Genomic DNA, 15,937 nt, shown 5'->3' with positions numbered 1-15,937 from the left:
GTCTGAGTCACATCCTAGGAGTACTCAAGACTGTTGGGACAGCCCATCTGTCAGTTGTGTGAGGAAGAAAATAAAATGAGCCTCTAGCAGGCAACAGCCTTCACTCCTGTGGACATGCTTAGGACCTATGTCCTGCGGAGCCTGTGAGGAATGAATGCCTGTCTGTACCTTCCATGACAGACGCCAGGAAAGCACATCTGCGCCTCACCTGGTTATTACAGCTGACCTCCACAACCAGGGATTCAGATAAGACAAATATCAGGGTGCCTGATTGACCCAGGGATATTTAATATTTATTATTTATCCGAAGGCCACACTGTCCATTGCACAATAGAATTAACATAGAATACTCTAGTCAAACTTACTGCTTATCACCTAGGAGACAAAAGAGGATGATCTATGAGTTAAATATAGATTTTAACAATCTGAGCCTTAAATTATACCTTAGAAAATGGTTTCAGCAGTACTCTGAATGAAAGTGAAAGCTCTAAGGAGTGAAGGATTAAAGTACCAAAAATGGGAGTCAAGATTCTGAGAAAGATTCCAGGACCACAATATCATTCCACACGTGTATGAAAATACAAAGGGACAACAATTTAAAAAGTATCTTAAAAAATGTGTGGAGGGTGGGAATGAAGGAGGAATATATTGGATGGATATGGTCAAAGTGCATTGTTTGCATGTGTGGAAATTTAATAAATCACTTTATTCACTAAATTAAATAAAAGAAACTGTAACTTAAAATAGTGTTACAAAATCAATGGTATCTTAATTTAAGCTTCTTTTACAACTAGATTAAAGAATCCTAGAATGATGAAGTGATTTCCCCCACATTAAATATCTATATTGACAGAGTAGTCTTATTAGTTTCTTGCAAGTTTTAATCTCCATTTATGCACAGAATTCAAGTTAATTCCCTCTATATCCTAATTCATGTTAGCTTAAGAAGTACAAATCAGTCAGGCATTGGTTGCTCACGCCTGCAATCCTAAATACTCAGGAAGCTGCGATTTGAGGATTGTGGTTCAAAGCCAGCCCAGGCAGGATAGTCCATGAGACTTATCTCCAAGTTAATATCTGGAAGTAGATCTGTGGTTCAAGTGGTAGAGTGCCAGCTTTGAGCAAGAAAGCTCAGGAATAGCAGCTAGGCCCTGAGTTTAGGTCTCAGCACCAGCACAAAAGAAAAGGTAAATCACCTTAATTTGGAGCTTTATTTCAACAGAATTACTAATGCGATCCTTACATTATAGTTTTTCTTTAAAAAGATGTAATTCATTGACTTTCACAATTGATAGTACATCTGATGGTATAATTACAAATTACACACACACACACACACACACACACACACATACACACACACGCGCACACGCACGCACACCCACATATACACACATCACTAAAAAACAGTAAAGGGTTTTCTTCTGGTGGCTTATGCCTACTTAAGGGGCTGAGCTATGGAGAATCATAGTTTGATGCCAGCCCAGAAAGAGAAGTCTGTGTGACTCAATCTCAAAACAACCAACACAAACCTTGACTGGAAGTATCGGTCAAATAGCAGAGCACTAGCTATGAGCAAAAGAGCTGAATGAAAAGTCTTACACACACACACACACACACACACACACACACACACACACCACACCACACCACACACACACCCACACCCACACCACACACACACAGAGTGTCTTGGAGCTGCAGAACAGGGAACCTGACAGGTCATAAGACTTAAATCTCCTATGGATTTGTCAGTGTCCAACACACAGACTGAAGCATTTACTTAATCTTTGTCTGATTCTTTGTAAGGACAGAAAACTAAGTATCTGTGAATATAAACCTTGCAAAAATAGGGCTGGGAAGTTGGCTCAGTGGTAGAGCGCTTGCCTTGCATGCATGAAGCCCTGGGTTCGATTCCTCAGCACCACATAAGCAAAAAGAAAGAAGCCGGAAGTGGCACTGTGGCTCAAGTGGTAGAGCGCTAGCCTTGAACTAAAGAGCTGAGGGACAGCGCCCAGGCCCAGAGTTCAGGCCCCACGACCGGAACCAAAAAAAAAAAAACCTTGCAAAAATAAACCTCTGTTTAGGAAGCTTCCTCTTGGGAAATCCAGTGCTTCCACATCTTTGAGTTCATGTCCTGTTTTCAAGTATTGTGTGAAGTCCCACTGAGTTCTCAGAAGATCCCAGCTTGCAGTGTTGGAAGTCAGTGATGGGGTCGACTCGTCCTCCACTTTCCCTATCACCTCCTACCTTATCAGGTCATTGCTTCGAAGCCTCTCAGTTCGATATGTTATATGAGTGGGGTAATTCTTACGTGATCTAAGTTTAACTGGAACATTTCATGAGGAACAAAATCAGAATGCTATGATAAATACATGCAGGATGTAAAGCTTGATTTATTTTTCTGAAAACACAGAAAAGGAATAGCATCCCGCCCTGAGCCTTCCATGGAAAAAAACCGAGAGACTTTCCCTCTGATTTCCCAGGAGGGTGGAGATGGCCTTCCTCACAGCTCATTAGTGGAGAGGCGAGGACAATGGCAGGTCTGTGGAAGGATCTGCTTTTTTTATATTTGTAGGGAAAAGAGAGGAAAGGAAACATCATTATGCAGTCCAAGTGCTCCTGACAACGGAGGTGTTTATAAAATTGTCAGGTCAGGTGTGTGGAACATGCTCTAGGCAATCTTTGGTCTGCAAAGTCAGTCACAGGTCATGTGAAATGTGACCGAATAATGATTTGTACTTAACCTAGTCTTTTTAGATTTCATCTGTCTAATAGGAACAGCTATGTTTCAGGGCTGTAACCACAATGAACCCTAAGTTGGTGTCTGGATAGAATAACTAGCTTCATGCAGTAAACTTCTCTATACCTAAGTTTCTACTGTTACTTGGATTTAAAAACTATAGGGCAAAAAAATCTATATTCAATACCCCCCATTTCTCTATACCATTCATAGTTTCTCAAACCATAGCAAATGTTTGAAATATTTTTCTTTCCATCAAAGGCAAAATGACAGTTTTCTTTTGAGCATTATTATGCAGTGTTTCTCAGGATTTCTAGTTGAGGATAAATGGGATCACATAGTGCATTAAATAATCAATACAATGGGAAAAAAGATCTTGCCTTCTCTCTCTTTGGTATTATGAATAGTTCTGAACTTGTCTTTTATCTTTTTAGGAGTCATAAGCCATCAAAACATTTACAACCATCAACCCGTTTGCCAGCTATGGTCCATATTTGACACAAACCTGGCACACATCCTCACAGACCCATACTCTGCAGCATTTTCTGTCATATATTCTATCTGTTTTTACTTCCACGTTCTTTTTGTAGCTTTCATCAGAATAGCCTTGGAGAAGTGGCGCTGTGGTTCAAGTGGTAGAGTGCTTGCCTGGAGTTGAAGAGCTCAGGGACAGTGCCCAGGCCCAGAGTTCAAGCTCCATGACTGAAAAAACAACAGCAACAACAACCAGAATATCCTTGGATTCTGTACTTTGTAAGGCCAAGAGTCATCTTTAGGTGAATGAGCCACTAGGCAGTTCTCAGAGTCATGGGTCTATTTATCTAGAGTTTGCTCTCATGGTAGAATCTTAACAAGCCAGGTAACACCTAGGGATCTCTCACACTTTCATGTGCTGAAAAAAGTTCTATTGAATTAAAATGATTTTTCTATGCGCTAAATTCCCTCTCTTCATATATACTTCTTTGTACTATTTCTTACCACAGGCTAAACAAAGACAAAGCATTTTCTAAAATCTGTGAAATACAAATCCTGAGGAATAATGCCAGTAAAAATGACTTCTAATTATTCTCTGCTTCAAAATGGCAGTTTAAAGCAGGATGAATTATTCTTTTGTAAATCTCTGAAGGTTCTTTTTGTCCCCCAACTCACCATTTTTCTCAGAGATACAACTCCGTTCCTAGCCTTGTTGTAGAGATCTAGCTTGCACTGAAGAGAGGAAGTCATAACAGTGGAGATGACAATGGTTCTCAGCCTAGAGTTGCTGGACAGGTCTGGTACATGTCTCTGCTAAGCTTGAGGAAGACACCAAACAGAGCTATTTGTGCTTCTTCTGCCTCCTTCCAAGTGACTGGAGGAGCACAAGCCAACTCCCTCCCTCCCACAGGGGACCTTTGAAGATATATAGCCTTCAGCTTTTCTAGGACTTGTGGGCATCCTGGGAGGATAGGGGAAAAGTGAGTGAGCGAAATGGGACCTTAAGGCACAAAGGAGAACCTTAGTCGTACTGCTGGTATATGGTTCTGACTTCCTGAACAGACTCAGTGAAGGGGAGAGAGGGTTAACACTCTATAGGTTTAATCCAGACTCCTAATAGAAGGAAATAGTGATACATGCAGTTAAATATCATGTCATGCAAAAGAGTTTGCTGCTTTCAAGTTGGAAAAACATTGAGCTAAACAGCTTCTCATCTAACACTGTGATGAATATACCACTTACCCACCAACTTTTCTAAGTATTATGCTTTCCATCTTTAAAAGATACTAACACCAAACCAAAAGTTGGGGAGCTATAGTTCCTAGCTTTGGATCCTGGTCCAGTCATCTACTTACATGACCTTAAGCAGTATTTTTATTAATTGGAGAAGTGGAATTTGATTATCTTGGGTTATGTGTTATGTTATGCCAAGCTGTATATGTAAAGGTGTTTACTTGCTACATAAGTGAAAACTTTTACTTGTGATTACTTGTAGGTTGTAGTAAAATAGAAGGTATTCAGAAAAGTTTTTTTCTTTTTTGTTGCCGAAGTGATATACAGAGGGATTACAGTTTCGTAAGTAAGGTAATAAGTACATTTCTTGTTACACTTCTTACCCCTTCCCTCATTTTTCTCATCCTTTCTTCCCCCCACCCCACCCCCAAAGTTGTACAGATCCTTTCCAAAATATTGCCTTGTGTATATCACTGTTGCATTGGTTCTTTGTCTTACCATTCTGTTGTTCCCCTTCCCTTCCCTAATTCAAATAAACATATGTACAATACCAGGGTACCAAAATCAAATACAGTGACAACAGGGGATATACCATAGAGGGAAGAACATATAAAAGAAACAAAAAATAACAGTACCTTAAAATAACAACAACAAAGAGAAACTTATTGTGTCTATGTCTTGGAGTTCATTTCACTTAACGTCATCTTATATGGTCATATGTACATAGCTATTGAATAATCAGAAAAGTTTAATTTCTAATTTCCTGAGAAATACACTTGCTGATGCACATAAGAGTTCTCAGGGCTGGGAAGGTGGCTCAGTGGTAGAGCTCTTGCCTTGCATGCTTGAGGCCCTGGGTTCGATTCCTCAGCACCACATAAGCAGAAAAAGAAGTGGCGCTGTGGCTCAAATGGTAGAGCGCTAGCTTTGAGCTGAAGAGTTGAGGGATAGCACCCAGGCCCAGAGTTCAGGCCCCACAACCGGACCCCCCCCAAAAAAAGAGTTCTCAGTATTTTAAACATTTCTGACATACTTTAATTAAAATAATGCAACCATTTCTGATTAAGCAGCTTGTGGCAACTGGCTTTTCCACCAAGTATGTTTCGTTATCATTCTAGTCTTCATTTTAACTAAAGATGGTACTTGTGGTATGGGACTTCTATATTTTTCTTTATTAGTGCATAAATTGTGTCATCATGACTCTCTTCATGACTTTTCCCACATGTATGCTTTTGTTCCTATGTATCCTATTACTCTTCTTGCTCCCGTTTCTCCTCTCCTTTCCCTTTCTCTTCTATTATACCCCTAGTAGTCTCTCTTTATCTTCCATGCCCTTCTTTTCCTCCCTGAGATTCCACTTATAAGATAGAGCATGTGATACTTGTTTTGGGGTGGCTGATTTATTTCACCTAAAATGATAATCCCTGATTGCACCCATTGTCCACATAATTTCATTCTGTATGGTTGAGTCAAACTTCACTGTATACCTATGTCCTATATTTTCTTTATCCATTCATCCACTGATGGCTGATCCCATATTTTGGTTAATATGAATAGCGCTGTAATAAATATGGTATGTAACTATTCCTGTACTAAGCTGACTTTGATTCTTTTGGGTATGTATAGAAGTGGTAGAGTTGATAATACGCAAATTCTACTTTAAAATTTTTTGAGGAACCTCCATACAATTAGTGTCCACAGTAGCTGGGCTATTTTATTTATTTATTTATTTATTTTTTTAATTGTATTTTATTTTATTTGAGAACATACTGTACAGGGGGGCTACAATTACATGGGCAGGATAATGCATACATGCATTGCAGCCTCCTCCTTTGTTTACCCTTCACTTCCCTTCCCCGCCTCCCCCCTCCCCCCACCCAATTTTACCCCCCTCCCCCCACCCAATTATACCCCCCTCCCCCCCCCCACACCGACATTGTAAAGCTGGTTTTGACATGACATTTTGTACTTCTCATTGTTGCAACAGGTCCACCTGAATCCTTAAACGACTTGTTTGTCCCCATCTCCTCCACATGTTATACTGACATCAAATATAGTGAAAGCGGGGGTTACACTGTGGGGGAGGGACATACAAAGCAACAAAGAAATAATCTTATAAATGCGTTAGAAACACATGCATGAAAGAAAAAAAACATTAAAATACATATTTAAGGGTTCATTTTCCTAACATCACATTATCTGACCTTTTCCGCTTGACTCATACCTATACTAGATGTTGCAAATAAGGGAAACCATGGGACCTATGCTTCTTTGGGCCTGGCTTACTTCACTTAATATAATTTTTTCCAAACCTTTCCATTTCCTAACAAATGGGGAAATGTCATTCTTTCTGATGGAGGCATAGAATTCCATTGTGTATATATACCACATTTTCTTGATCCATTCATCTACTGAGGGGCATCTGGGTTGGTTCCATATCTTAGCTATGGTAAATAATGCTGCAATAAACATAGTTGTGCTGGTAGCTTTAGTGTGGTCTTGTTTGTAAACATTTGGGTAAATGCCCAAAAGTGGGATTGCTGGATCATAGGGGAGATCTATGTGAAGTCTTCTGAGGAACCTCCATACTGCTTTCCAAAGTGGTTGAACAAGTTTACATTCCCACCAACAATGAAGTAAGGTTCCTTTCTGTCCACATCCCCTCCAGCATCTGTTGTTGTTAGAGTTCTTGATTTTTGCTGTTCTAACTGGAGTGAGGTGATATCTCAATGTTGTTTTGATTTGCATTTCTTTTATGGCTAGGGATGTTGAACATTTCTTCATGTGTCTATTGGCCATCCTTGTTTCTTCTTCAGAGAAGCTTCTCTTTAAGTCTTTCGCCCACTTATTTATTGGGCAGTTGTTTCTTTGAGGATTTGTTGTTGGGTGGTTTAATTTTTTGAGTTCCAAGTATATTTTAGATATGAGACCCTTGTCCGTTGTATGGCTAGTAAAGATCTTCTCCCAATCGGTGGGCTTTCTATTGATCTTGTAGCTGGGCTATTTTATATTCCCATAGTCAGAGAAAAAGAATTCCTATTTCCTACATCCTTCCCAGACTTTGTTGTTTTCTTGGTGGTAGACATTCAGACTGGCATGATAGAATCTCGATGTACTCTTATTTGCCAGTCCTGAGGCTTGAATTCAGGGCCTTGGCACTACCTCTGAGATTTTTTTTCCTCTTCAAGGCTAGCACTCCACCACTTGAGTCATAGCTCCACTTTGGGGGTTTTGGGTGGTTAATTGTAAATGAGAGTCTCAGGGACTTTCCTGTCTGGGCTGTCTTCAAACCATGATCCTCATATCTCAGCCTCTTGAGTAGCTAGGATTATAGGCATAAGCCACTAACCCATAGCAGATAGAGTAATTGTTAAGTGAAAAAGTAAAATCTCTTCATTTTTTCTTTTGTTCTAGAATTTCATAATTCTAATGTTCAGTCAGGTAACCATGCCTAGGCTTTTTAATGAAATATCTTCTGAATAAAAATCACATAATTATGATTTCTTTTCTTAGGAGAGTACAGAGGGGGAAGAATACTTCAGATAAAGTCTCTCTCTCTCTCTCTCTCTCTCTCTCTCTCTCTCTCTCTCTCTCTCTCTCTCTCTCTCTCTCTCTCTCTCTCTCTCTCTCTCTCTCTCAGGCTGGTCTCCAACTCTGGATTCTCAATCTTTTGCCTCCAGAGTGTTGGGACTGGAGGTATTCACCATCATGGTTGACATATATATTTTTTATTTTAAATACAGGAACATTCTTAGTTATGCTACATAGTGACATAATGTTAAAAGACATTGCTTTTATTTTTAAAATCATAATTAACTTGATTACATGCTAGTGTTTCCCATGTTAATTCTATCTTGAGAAAAGCGGCATGCACCAGGTACACATACCAAAACAAAATGAAATTACATAAAATAAAAAGAAAGGGAAGCACAGCTAAAATAAAATTAGACAAACCTAGAGACAGCTACTGGAATTAGATATATGTTGTCTGAGAGAATTAACTCGCCTTTATCTGGCTATCCTTGTGAATTACAACTGCACAGAGATGGTAAATATCACATTTTGCAGAATGACAAAACATGAGATTTGGAAAGGGCATGATATTTCTCTAAAAACATATTCCATTAAATATGGTTAAAAATTGACAACTTAAAGCTAGACATACTTTGAATAATTCTGAAGGAATGACAAAAATTAAACCAATGCCATTTAAAAATTAAACCTAACATGATAATATGAAACCTTCAATCTTAGTTTAAGAATGAGGCTGACACATGGTTACTCGAACAGGCATATCTGTTAGAAGAATATAATGATATTCATTAGAAAATGAAGATGAGGATGAAGCTTAACATTTGGTGAATGGCTTACTGTGAGCTGTGTTATATGCTGAAGGCAAAGGTCATGCTTGGCATCAAAGTAGCTTCAGGAAACAGGATAGAAGATACACCATCTCAGCAGAACATTGAGAAGTTTGTCTTATGGGTAGGGAGTCTTGTAAAAGGCAAGTGGGAAAAATTGTCATTCATAATCACAACTGATCTGTGCCTTTAATCCTAGCTATTCAAAAGGCTGAGATCTGAAGATCATGGTTCAAAGCCAGTCTGGGCAGAAAAGTCCCTGGGAGACTCTCATTTCCAATTAAACACTCAAAAACCAAAAGTGAAATGGTCATTCAAAGTGGTAGAGTGCTAGCCTTGAGTGAAAGAGCTCAGGAACAATGCTCAGGCCCTAAGTTCAAGCACCACAAGCAACCAAAAAAAAAATCATAGCTTATGTATGAGAACACAAGATTTACATAAAAGAGTTAAGTGTCTTCCCTGATTTGGAAACTTTAAACCCATAAGAACCAATGTCTCGTAACAATTTCATGTGCATCCAGAGTTTCTAAGAAAGATAAACGAAGTTAACAAAGTAGTTGAGGTTACAATTTCTCAGTGAGCAGTTAAAATAATTATCTTCCCAGAAAAAGGATGTTTACCAATCAGAGGTGTTATCTACAACATTCATCAGGTTTTTCAAGAGATTAAACTAGATTAAACTAGTTCAAATTTATCCATTGAGAGTTTGTTAATTCTTTGTTCACACATGTTATTTATACAATATTAACAACATTCATATGAGCTAAATGATATTATTTTAATTATAAGAGGGAAAATAGAGAACAGAGATGTAAATGGAGATGATCATATAGTTAGTGGTGCCACCAAGATCAACCCAAAACTTGTTAGTTTTAGAGTCTGAACTCTAAATCACACACATATGCCTTCCATAACTCTATGAAAGAAGACGAGAATGTAATATAGCCTGAACCATACTCAGAGAAGTTGCTAAGATTATCTAGAAATTGTTATAAAGATAAGAGCCAACCTAAAGATCAGGGATGGAGAGTGTAGTTCAAGTAGTAGGATACCTGCCTATCAAGCACTAGACCTTGATTTCAGACCCCAGGACTTCCAAAACGGGAGAAAGAAACAGAGCCACATGTATTGATTTAGTATCAGACCTTTTTGGTAATTCCATTTGAAGTATTGGAAAACCCAAAATGATTCTTGGTCAAGTAGATTTTCCTTTATGGCTGGCCATTCTTCCCAACTCCTCATCCCTTCCCAGCCTGGCTTAGCAAAAGCAAAGATACACTGATTTTATTGTGACTTTTATCTGTATTTATTCTGATTTGTTCAATTTAATATTTATTTCAATCATTCATATGTTCTGAATCGAAATCATAACTATTGAAATTGGTTCTCTGTGCAGAAGTTTGGGTAAATGGGGCTAGAGTCTGGATATGAAAAGAAAGATCTGAGAACTTCAAGCAACTTTCTAACACTCAAAGGGCTCTAGTAGAATGTATGCTACTTAGGGGACAAATCTAAGGCATCCTACTCACTCCAGAGGTCTCTTCTTGTTTCTTGTTCTTTCATCTTCTCTCTCATTAAAGTGTTTTCCGATCTTTTGCCCAGGGAAAAATTTCAAATATTTGGCAAATGGCATGACCCAGTACTAACTACTTGAAATGGAAGCTGTTTATCATGCTGGTGAAGATTCTGTATAAAAGTTTCCTAACCCACTGATGACTACTACTAAATGGTCTTCATCCATTAAGCCAATCAGCTTTCTATTCAATAAGGAGAGATGAATTGGTCATTTAGCAGTATCTGTTGGTGTTTATCTGACTGAGTACCAAGAATTCTCCATTACAACTTTTGTAGATAGGATAGCTGAAGAAGCAAATTTTATGTCATCTATTTATTAGATAATATTAAATTTATTTCTGGAGTATAATATATACTTTTGCAGTTTCTTGTGAAAGTGACATTTGAGAATATGAATCTTTGAAATTGCAGCATCATTTTGTCTTGACATATAGATCAATAAGCCTGTACTCCTACAGTAGCATTTTCTCACTTATAAATTAATATGATTAGCTTAAAGCAGAGAACCTCAAAACTGTGAGTGAAACTAGCATTCCTAAAGTCTTAAGGGTTATTTGTAGCATGACTACATCTCAGATTCACCATATATTTTTTGGGAATCTTGCTTTTTTATTTCTGGTACCAGAAATAAAATTCAGAGGTCTTGAACTTGCTTGATTTGCTTGCTCATGGCTAGTAGTCTACTACTTAAGCCACTCCTCCAGCTTGGCTTTTTTTGCCAATTGATGAAGTTCCATGGACTTTAAACTTTGGCTTCAAACTTTGATTATTTAGATCTCAGCCTCTTGAGTAGCTAGGATTACAGGTATGGCACCTGGTGTAGTTTTAATCTTAACAATTTCCCAGGAGAGGGGGCTGGGGAAGTGGCTCAGTGGTAGAGCACTTGTCTTGCATGCCTGAGGCCCTGGGTTCAATTCCTCAGCACCACATAAGCAGAAAAAAAAAGCCAGAAGTGGCGCTGTGGCTCAAGTGGTAGAGCGCTAGCCTTGAGCTGAAGAGCTGAGCGCCCAGGCCCAGAGTTCAGGCCCCACAACTGGACACCTCCAAAAAAAAAAAAAAAAAAAAACAATTTCCCAGGAGATTCACATGTAGCTAGTCTAATCTTAGCTTGGAAATCCCTGCTTGTGAATCAACAATTCATAAGCTTTCATTTATATCAGGAGGTACCCAGAGAACATGTAGAGAACTTCAGTGATCACTGAGGTTCCATGTAAGCTTGTTCTGTGATTCCCGGATGAAGCCCTATCAAGACTTTTATTATCTCCCGTTTAGGACCTGTTGTACATCAGTCTGGAACATCTCTAGGGTAGTGGCACCTTCCCAACAATGTCTTCCTGAAAGCATCCTTCACCTCCTGGTTTCTCAGGCAATATATGGCTGGGTTGAGGAATGGTACAATGACCGTGTAGAGCACAGAAATTATTTTGTTGTGGTTGAAGGTGTACATGGCCCGGGGCCGCGCATAGGTAAAGAGAGTGGAGGAATAATAGATAACAACCACTGTTAGGTGAGAAGTGCAGGTGGAAAAGGCTTTATGGCGTCCCTGGGCGGTAGGGATCTTCAGGATGGCTGCAATGATGGCAGCGTATGATAAAACCACAGCCACCAGAGGGAGTAGAATCATCACCAGAGCCAGGAGAAAGTCCACCAGCTCTGCCTGCTCCTTGTCAGAGCAGGTGAGGTTGAGTAGTGGGGAAATATCACAAAAAAAGTGGTTGATGATGTTGGGGCCACAGTAGGACAATCGGGAAATAAAAAGAAGCTTCATCATGGAACTGAAGAAACCACTGCCCCAAGAGGCGGCAGCAAGGCGAGTAGCCAGGCTAGAAGGCATGAGCGTAGGGTAACGGAGGGGTTCACAGATAGCCAGGTAGCGGTCATAGGCCATCATTGCCAGCAGGACGCATTCGGTGCAGGCTAAGGCAATGAAGAAGTAGAGTTGGGCCATACATCCTACAAAGGAGATTCTACCATCCTGGGTAAGAAAGGCTCCCAAGAGCCGGGGAATGGTAACATTGATATACCAGAGCTCCAGGAAGGAAAGATGGCCAAGGAAGAAATACATGGGGCGATGAAGGCTTGAAGTGAACCAGATTGTGGAGATGATGAGCACATTCTCCAACAATGTCAACAGATAAATCACAAGAAAGAAGACAAAAAGGAGCAGCTGGAGGGATGCTGAGGTAGGGAAGCCCACCAAGATGAACTCATCCACACGATCCCGGGTCACATTTCTCATCATTTCCTGTCCACCTGAATGCCTGAAAAAGCAACCAGAAGAAAAAAAAAGAAGTTTGAAAAGCAGTTGGACCTAACCACTTACATTCATTTACAGATGATAACTTCTGAAGTTATTCAATGGCGCATTGTATTTTCAATCGTTATTATATCATTTTTTCCTCTCACCATACTGTCTTATTTCCCATTTCCAGGGAAGATTGTACTCAATATCTAACAAGCCATAACTAAAGTGGATAGTTGACAAACACTTACTGAGTGATTTCATTTCCAGACTTAGTATTTCGATGCTTTTATTATTGTTGTTTTTTATTTTTACATCTATGGTGTCTTCCTTCAGTAACACCACAAACTCCTAAGCCTTGTAATACTTTTACTTAATACTGGATGAATAAATGAAATCATTAAAGGAGTAATAACAGTGAGCTGGACCCTCAGGGAAATGGATTAAAAGAACTAGTAGCTTAAAGAGATTGCTTGAGCTCTAGTGCAAGACAACACCTCAGGAAGAAGGTTGGTTTGAAATCTGTTCATTCACAATTAGAGGAACCATTCAGTCACTATGGAGGAGCAAAAGAAACTTCTCCAGAGAGGACAGATTTCTCTGCTTATTTAACACATGTTTTTGAACTTTTTCTTTCTTTCTTTTTTTCCTGATACCAGAGTCAGAGTGTCTCATTTTCAGCTGGTGTGATAGATATAAAAATTTCAGCATGCCAGGAAAATGGTGCCACCTGTAAACTCAGTTACTCAGGAGGTTGAGGCCGGAGTTTGAGGCTCTTAGCTCAGAGCCTCTATCTGGGCAATATAGTGCATGAGACTCAGTCTCCAGAAAGAAAAGGTGTGCTAACTCTAATTCCTGGAATCCATGAATATTAGAGACTTTGTAAAGACTTCGCAATTATGATCAAATTGAGAACTTTTTGATGGGGAGATTATACTAGTTTAAGGAGGTGGCTTCTTTTAAATGCAATCATGAAGTCCTTAAAAAAGGTTGCTAGAAGGAAATTGGCAAAAGGCACAGGGGAAAAGGAATTTGAGGACCAAGCAAAGAGAGCTGGGAAGATGTTGCTGGCTCTGAAGACCAGAATGATTCAGTCACAAAATCAAGAATACTATCTACGAGTAGAAACCGGAAGACATAATGAAGGAATTCACCCTGAGAATTCCCAGAGAGGGATTCGACCCCTCCTAGCACTTTGAATTCAGTGAAGGGACACTGATTCCAGATTTTCAGCATGCACAATTGTGAGAGTAAATCTGCATTGTTTTAAGCCACCCAATTTGTGGTAATTTATAGCAGCCACAGGAACTTAAATGTTCAAAGCAGGGGAAGCAGTCATATTCTCCTTAGCCATTATACTTTGCTTTTCCAGTCTTCCATCAATATTATTAGTCAGCAGACTTTCTCCACGGCATTACTGGAGAAATTGCAAGACTGACTTGAGATAGGATCACAATGAATACCATTAAGCATTTCTGTTTCCATTATGTGTGAGACTTAAGTCCTTGTCTTATTTTTTTCTTAAAGAGACTTCACAAAACTACCAGCTTAGTAACTATTTTTAATCAGACATTTAAGTAGTTAAGGGAGTATTGATCTTTTAAATGAAACAACTGTGTCATTGTTTTATATGCTTAATAGAATATAAATATCGATACTATGATATCTATTAATTCTTGCTTAAAATTATGTAGATGAGTGTCTTTTAGAATGAGAATTTTTATACTATTTATCTCACTGAAGACACAATGTATGGTATTATATAGTATAATTTTTATAATTGCATGTTTTTAATGGGTTTCTCTGCATTCATGTATATGTTTTTGTTTCTGTATTCTTTAGAATAGAGTGTATTCTAAAATATTTTCCTCTGGATATTATATCCTTAGCATATATTTACCCCAAATCATTTAGATGTATGACAAATTTTGCAAAAAATCAAATTGGATATGATATCAAAATTTATTGGAGAGTCATCTCCTAATAACCTGGAGTTTTATTCTCATGTGTATCCATGACTACATATTGCCCCAAATGAGAAAGATTTCAGCATCAATTTCATTTTCAGTTTTCATTTTGGAGATATATGCATTGAAGAAACTAGTTCACAAGATATGTGATGGTGGTATGGTAGGCCAGTTTGAGGAATAAAAATTGTTTTGTTGTCACAATAACAATCTTTTCAACATTTTATTAGTTGTTTGCAGACCTCACACAGTCATCTATCATCAAAATTATTTTTACTAATCGATTAGCTGACTGTGTTGATTAGGCATTTCCATGATGTAAAGGGAAGGTTGGGAACTACTGCCTTGCAACTGTGTTTGTACTTAGTCACCTGCCCTTCTTAGACACAGGTCCTGGCAGTTTATTGTCATTCTGGGGAACTGCACAAGGGGATTTAGTTGTGCCTTTCCCTGCAAAGAGGGAGGGAGAGCTTTGGGAGGGGAGGTGGGAATGAAAAGAACACTTTCTCAAGCAGGTTAATTTTAAGAAAAGCTTATCAGGATTTAAGATTGGAAAATAATTCCTTTGAAGCCACTGATGTCTGCATTTTGGGGTAAAATTGTAATTCTAGCTGCCCATAAATCTGAGCTTTTGAAAACAGTGACTTAGTGTTTGAGGTACTTTATCTGAGAGAGCTCGAAGAGGAGATGTGGTAGATAAAAGTAGGGCCTTGGGGGATGGTACAACAGAGGAGGAGAAAAACTTGAGAATAATGTCTGGAGTTTTGGAAGAGCCAAACAAAGAGAATTTAGATGCTGAAGAAGCCTGAGCAATGACCACAGGTCTGCCAAGGGTCTTGTCTTCATTCTACTCACCTGTAGGCCGAGCTGTGCCTAGAGCATAGTAGGCCCTCAATAAATACTAGTGGACTTGAGTTCCAGGCTTGTTTAAAAAGTAGCTTTGAATAGTTTGCAGACACGTTTTGTAAAGGCAGCTAATTGAGCTAAACAAAAACTGAATTCATTCTCACTCTTAGCAATGCATGAAGTTGGGATCTAGTGTCAGGGAAGAGAATATTTCAGACCATTGGTCTGTGCAACAAACTTGTTTGAAGTCAGGATAATTATTTGCCCACAGAGTGAAACAATTTATTAGTTTTAAATATGTCAGCTAAAATATGTCTGTGTACCTCAAACAAAGTAAGGCACTTAGATCACCCAAACTTACTGGCAAACTTGCCTACATTCCTCTCTGTCTCCTACCTCTTTGGCATTATATAAATGCAGCCTTTAGAGCACAGTGCTGGGCATCCAATGTACTCAGGAAGTAACACAACTCCTATCCAGAGACATGCTGGGTTCA

General features: G+C 39.0%; 1 protein-coding gene across 1 annotated transcript; it reads right to left on the bottom strand.

Annotated features, from left to right (window-relative positions):
* Positions 1–11,671: 11,671 nt before the first annotated feature.
* Or6p1 (olfactory receptor family 6 subfamily P member 1) lies at positions 11,672–12,625 on the bottom strand. Its single transcript, XM_070000067.1, has one exon. The coding sequence runs from the start codon at positions 12,623–12,625 to the stop codon at positions 11,672–11,674; it is 954 nt and encodes a 317-aa protein (XP_069856168.1).
* Between the last annotated feature and the right edge of the window lie 3,312 nt (positions 12,626–15,937).

The sequence above is a fragment of the Dipodomys merriami genome, unplaced genomic scaffold (genome assembly GCF_024711535.1).
Source record: "Dipodomys merriami isolate MVZ:Mamm:240054 unplaced genomic scaffold, mDipMer1.0.p SCAF_56, whole genome shotgun sequence".
In the NCBI taxonomy this organism is placed as follows: Eukaryota; Metazoa; Chordata; class Mammalia; order Rodentia; family Heteromyidae; genus Dipodomys; species Dipodomys merriami.
This window is presented reverse-complemented; position numbering and strand designations above follow the sequence as displayed.